This window comes from Barbus barbus (genome assembly GCF_936440315.1).
Source record: "Barbus barbus genome assembly, chromosome: 41".
NCBI lineage: Eukaryota > Metazoa > Chordata > Actinopteri > Cypriniformes > Cyprinidae > Barbus > Barbus barbus.
This window is the reverse complement of record NC_136719.1, coordinates 16,801,854-16,808,354: the sequence shown is the minus strand read 5'-3', so window position 1 is coordinate 16,808,354 and position 6,501 is coordinate 16,801,854. Positions and strand designations below refer to the sequence as shown.

The window sequence follows — 6,501 nt, the reverse complement described above, 5'->3', positions numbered from 1 at the left end:
TCAAAAATTTGTATCAAAAGCCTTTGTAATTTAAAGCATTTAAAGCCCTTCAATATATAAAAAATAATACCCTACATATAAACAAATAAATAAAAACATGTTCTACATTGTACAATGAATTAATCCATTTTGATTAAAATACATAGCCTTTGAATAAGCGACACGTAATAGGCTACTGTTAGAAACATTTGCAATCATCTTCTCTCTGACAAATGGATTGCAATGTCTCTCACCTTGCAAGATTTTTAAAGTTAATGTGGGAAGTTGTATCGTTCCCTTCGCACAAATGCGAACACCCTCAGACACAAATCCCGGGGGATAAATGCACACACTTAAGTCGTCAAACTTTTGGCCACGAGCGCGCCACACGCGTTTGGATCAGCTGGAGGGGTGGGGGACTTGTGGGCGGAGCTTGTGAGCATCGCTAGAAAGTCAAAGCCTGGAGTCAGTGCGCTTCAGTGAGGCATACGACGCTCTCTGACGCACCAATGGAGAGCTAACGGACCTGCACTGGCGCAGACGGACTTGACATATACAAACCATCAGCGGGGAGTCTGGAACTTTGTTTTTGTATTTTTTTTACAGCATTTCTTTTAAACATTTTGACAGTGTGCTCAGGCTTTCTGACCACCTTTTTCAAGTTTTATCGAAGTGAGGCCAAGTGCCGCATAAACAGGTACAGTTATTTTTAATCCTTTTTTTATTAGGCTATTTCTATAAATATGTGTATATTATTTTTCAGCTCTTATGGTGCGCAAAAAAATCTAAGTTACTCTTCTTAAAGTTGTAGGAAACCTATGTATGATCAGATGTTTATTTCAGGCTTTATTTCAAGATTCAGATTTTAACAATTCTGCGTAATAATGCAAAGTTGTTTATTAGTATAATTGTATTCTCATTGTTAAAAATAATTAAATGCAAACTGGTCGAAAAAGTGCAATTAACGAACCTCTTTCACGTTGGAACCATTTTTATTTCATTTTCAGGAAACAATTCAAATGAAAATGTATATTTATTTTATTTTAGAATGCAGATGATTTAATCCAGTCGAAAAGGAATGACACGCTCCAATGCATAAATACCAGGAATGTTTATAAACGGCGAAACAGAATGTAGCCTAACTTTAATTACAATCTAAACATCTCGCGTTCTAGAGTTTTAAAGGAAAACATGGCTATTCATCGACGGTAGAATATCACGAGGCCAACAAATCCCTGTGACAAAAATGTATCACATTGTATTTGAAGACAATGCTGTCTTTCAATCAAATCAAATTCAAAACTGTTCTAGTAGTATTAGCGTGGCTTGGTCCTGTGTTTGTTGATTCCGGTTTACAGGCTCCCCACAAATTAAATCCGAGCGCTTTATCTGTGGACTAAATCCAGTCGTGTCCCAGATTGGACAGCGTCTCCAAAATGACTGCGGAAATCAAATGGTTTATACAAAAAGTCTTTGCCATTAGATGGAGCATTAAAACAGAGAAGAAATGGAATTATAGAGCTGTAAACTATATAATAATCCTCACAATAATCGTGCTGTCTGTCAAATCTCTCCATTATGAGGGTTTTAACTCATGTGAGGAGTCCTACTCTGAACATATAAAAACACATAGAGGTGTAAATATGGTTTTATTTTGATTTGAATGTACTCACAAATCTGTCTCCTGTGCCCTTAGATCACAATGATGACCAAACCTTATGGAAAACCAGGGGATGTGACTGAGCTAGTCAGCTCTCTTGGATGGATGGAGGAAGACCTCAGCTCGGATGGTGACCGGACACCTGAGATAGGTCACTATGCGCTACACAGGAGACCTGTAGAGCTTGGCAGTGAGGATATGGAAGAAGAGGAAGAGGAAGAAGATGAAGAAGTGGGTCTCGACGGAGAAAAGGCACCCAAGCGAAGAGGTCCTAAAAAGAAGAAAATGACCAAAGCCAGACAAGAACGTTTCCGTGCCCGACGTGTCAAGGCCAACGCCAGGGAACGCTCACGCATGCATGGGCTGAACGACGCGTTGGACAACTTGCGGCGCGTCATGCCTTGTTACTCCAAGACCCAGAAGCTCTCCAAAATCGAGACCCTGCGGCTGGCCCGCAACTACATCTGGGCTCTATCAGAGGTTCTGGAGAGCGGCCAGTCACCCGAGAGCCTTGGTTTTGTGGAGATGCTATGCAAGGGGCTTTCGCAACCTACCAGCAACCTTGTGGCAGGCTGCGTCCAACTTGGACCCGCGTCCATGCTGATCAACAAGCTGGACGAAAAGTGTGGGGTTCCAGGAGTAGGTGGTCCACAGGGTCACCCCATTAGCTATCCTTCACCGGGACTTCCCAGTCCACCCTACGGCTCATTGGAGGCCTCACACTTGCTTCATCTGAAGGGCTTCAAGGGGGCTACCTACGAGAACTCTTCACCCAACGAATGTAGCAGCGGCACGCCACCTTACGACGGCCCTCTTACTCCACCCCTCAGCATCAGCGGCAACTTCGCCCTCAAACAGGAGCCGTCGCCACATGAGGCTGAGAGGAACTTTACACCTCACCCGACCCACGCCGGACATTACATCTCCTCACACCCTTACCCTCCTTCCTCCTTGGCTGGTCTTCCAGCTTCTCAGGGTCACCCGCTGTTCCCAGGCTCCCGTTTTGAGTTTCCTTTAGACATGGCTTTCGAGCCGTTTACCCCTTCACACATTGTGACGTCACAAATGAGCAGCATTTACAGTGAATAAACAGAAATGACCACCTGAGACGCTCAGCAATTCTGCCTCCTGCTCCTCAGTGTGCCTCCAGGGGCGCAGCACATTTAAGGAGACACTTTGCATGTATCCTGTCTGATCCCTTAAGAGACCATAGTAGTCACTGAGAGAGAGTATCTGAAACACAACCTACCTATGGCAACTGAAGTACTGAGAAAGAGATGCATATTTTTTGTTTATTTATTCTTGTTTTTGTCATGACTGAGTTTGTTACTTCTTTAAATGTTATTTTTAATTGTTCTGGGATTTGTATTCTGTATACAATTGATGTTCTTCACCTCAAATAAGATGACGACTTTGGTGCACATGCCATAAAAGTGCATCGAAACTGACACATAGACAAGATTTTTAGATGCATACAGAGAGTAAGAATCTCAGTATTTTTCAGCACTGTTTAACCAGATGCTGATTTTCCACTAAACAAAACACCCAAACCATAAATAAATAAAAAGAAAGAATGAAGGAAAAGGACAAATTTAGTACATTTGCCATAACAAATGCATTTATTTATGACTGTATTTAATATTTATTTTGATGACAATTGTATGTTTTGAAACAATTTGTCCACATTGTTTTTATTGGTTCGTTGGTACACTGCTGTTACCAAGTATCTAATTTATTTATTGGAATTCATTCAGTTTAATGTATTTTTGTCATTCTCCACAATATTTGTAATTTTGCTCAAGCGTTTGTAAATATTTACCTGATTTCGCACTTAATAAAATAAATATTCTTATATAATATGACACAATTTGTTTCTTCATTGTGCTCTTTATCATTGTTATTACGATCTTCTTCATTTAGAGATTCTATAATGTATGCTGAAAACATAATGAAGCACTTAACCAGATAGATTAATAATTTTAACAATAAAACCAGATAAAAAAATACATTGCATTTCAAAATAATCTATCTATCTATCTATCTATCTATCTATCTATCTATCTATCTATCTATCTATCTATCTACACACACATATACATAAACATACATATATAGAAATGTAATAAAAATGGCAATCATTGAATTTGTAAGGTGATGTTGAATCATATTTATAATATCCATTTTAGTGATTAATATTAGTGTTATGATGAGCATGGGAGTCAGTGGAGCATGTGGAGCCATGGGAACACATAGCTGTGGAACAGGTGACTGTGTCATGGGATCCCCTTTCAGTCTCACTCGCGTTTTCCCAGCCTTTTCATTGCCAAAATGGTTGGGGAAATCAACAAAACAAAACAAGCACACAAAAAGCGGGTTAATGATGTATAGGGAGAAAAAAAAGCATTTTTCATGGTTCCGGTAGCATGTCACATAGCTGCACTGAAATGTTTGAAGACATTGTCTGTGTTTTTCCACAAACCTTTATACCGCTGGAGTACAGGGCGATCGTTGACTTTAGCTCTGTGCTCATACCAGACAATGCGATGCCTCTCCAAATGGACAAACAGAGGGATGATGGGGTGACAAGCCAGAGAACCAGTGTGTGAACGTGTGTTTATTGTTGGAAGCGGCACTAAGATGAGAATGGGTGCCTCAGAGGGTGTTTTGCCTGAAGTGGACCCCGCCTCGTCCACCGCTCCAAAGGTTTGTCTTTTCCAGCCCTGGCAAGGCGAGAGAAGTGAAGGAGAAAAAGGGAGCGATTGTTTTAGCGGGCGCCACTGGTCTATTGTAAGTGCAGTGTGTTCTTTCTCTCGAACTCTGACCTGCATTGTTGTGAGGCTGTTTGTTCGGAGAGCCGAGACAGCTGGGAGAACTGCAGGGGGCTGATGGACAGCTGGGGCAGAACTAGTGAGAGAGAGAGAGCGAGGGGGAAACGAGAAAGTGGGCAAGGGAGTAAACCAAAACAGAGGAGGTGAACAAGGCCTTATTCTTGAGTGACACCTTTCCCTGTCCTCTTGTGGGTCAGCTGGGCATTGGAATGACACATAGTTCCACATGTTGAGATGGTGAGAGCGACTGAAAATGAGGAAAGGACAAAATAGAGGGAGTAAAGTGCACAGAAGGTTTTCAAGCTGTGCCGTCAAGGGCCCTTTAGCTAAAAAGAAGTGAGATCAAATTATGAGAAATAAAACCTAAATGTGACCGTAAACCTGTAGCTCATTTTAGTGTTGAGTTCACCTTGATTTATATTAGAATGTTTTCAATGTATACCCAAAAACGTATTCATATATTTTATTTGAAAAACATTGACTTTTTTTGGTGAAAATATTTGCTTTAAAAGCTGTTTGATTATATTTCTTTAAAAGAAATGCTGAGTGATGAAGTAAATGATGATAAAATTGTAATTTATGGGTGAACTGTCCTATTAAATGTGGCTGAAGCGTTCATCACATTTGATGCCACTGCAATCTCAGAAAGTTACTGATAAAACTGTGTAATTTACTACCCACAGAAGTTATACAAACTATACAAGATGTTTTAGAGTCTTTGGCATTGTTCATTGCCAATACATCAGCCGTCTGTGCAGAACTCAGCAGGGCTGATAAAAGGGAATGATTTCAGAGTTGTCAGCTGCTGTCGACATATCTTTTGAAAACAGATGAGAGGGCACAGAAGAGAAATGTGCTACAGCAAAAATGAAAAGGCATGTGAAGATGGTTATATTTTCCCATAGGGCAGATGGTTATTGCTGTGACCTTCTGTGCCACAGCAAATACCCATACAAAGTTTATGATGAAAAATAAGAATACTACAATCTTAGTGTGTTACTTTTAAGACCCTAAATTAATCTTAAATCTTATTCTAATACAGCCATAGCTCAAAGGATTTACTGAATAAGGCAGATGATAGTCTGATACAGTGGTCCAAAGAGTACTTGGACATTTTAACCATTTTAAATGAAAAAGTAATGTATAAATTTCATTGCATTAATGAATACAATTTAATTTATATAAATAAAACAACTTTAAACTAAATCAATTCACAAAAGGTTTTAATTTATAAAATAGTATGCTTCGAAATACATAATTGTATGTAAAATTTAACACAGAAATATGTGGACTTTATGATTGTTAGTCTTATTTGAACATAGTCAATGAACTACACCTGTTGTAACTGCTAGAAAACCTGTGCAAACCTGAAAAGAACTGACTTCCATCCACTAAAAATCACCTTGACAGACAGATTCACTGTCATTTCAGGCTTGAAGACATTCTCTAGACATTTTCTGCAGGTCGTTTAATCTGATATTCCTGAAAGTGTGGCTATACAGTGTTCAAATACTTTTTGGGGGCAATAACACATCTTCCTTTTCTGCATGAGGTAATTATATATGTTGTTTGTAGTTGTGATTTTACAGTGTGAGTTAGATAGGAGGAGTGGCTGATGGGACATTAAAGTGCAGTCTGAAACCCCTTTCACTCTTCCCCAGTTTTTTTGTCTCTCTGGCACTAATCCATTGTCCAAACAACTCAGTTTTCCACTAAAAGAAAGGTCCTGATCCATAGGGGGGAGATGGGGATAAAGCATTGTGATTAAGACTGTATTAATGGAGCCATAGGAGGCTGGAAGGCTTTAATCAGTGTCTGTGCTGCCGTAATCCCCTGCCTTTAAGCTTCAGCAAACGCCGTGATCCTCCTCCTCATGAGTCACATCACACACACTCGCACAAACACACTGGATAGGCTGGAGAACAGGATGGATGGATGGATGGATGGACGGACGGACATGATTTATACAGACAGATGGACAAACAGATGGGCAGATAGACAGACAGCAAGGCAGACGGACAGACAGACAGACAG

The 6,501-nt window shown here is 40.1% G+C and overlaps 1 protein-coding gene across 1 annotated transcript; it reads left to right on the top strand.

The window, feature by feature from the left end:
- Positions 1 to 457: 457 nt before the first annotated feature.
- Positions 458 to 3,494, top strand: LOC306860565 (neurogenic differentiation factor 4-like). The gene is made up of 2 exons (XM_079402312.1): positions 458 to 676; positions 1,676 to 3,494. Exon 2 carries the CDS (start codon positions 1,682 to 1,684, stop codon positions 2,726 to 2,728), a length of 1,047 nt encoding a protein of 348 aa, XP_079258438.1. The 5' UTR covers positions 458 to 676; positions 1,676 to 1,681; the 3' UTR covers positions 2,729 to 3,494.
- The last annotated feature ends 3,007 nt before the right edge of the window (positions 3,495 to 6,501 follow it).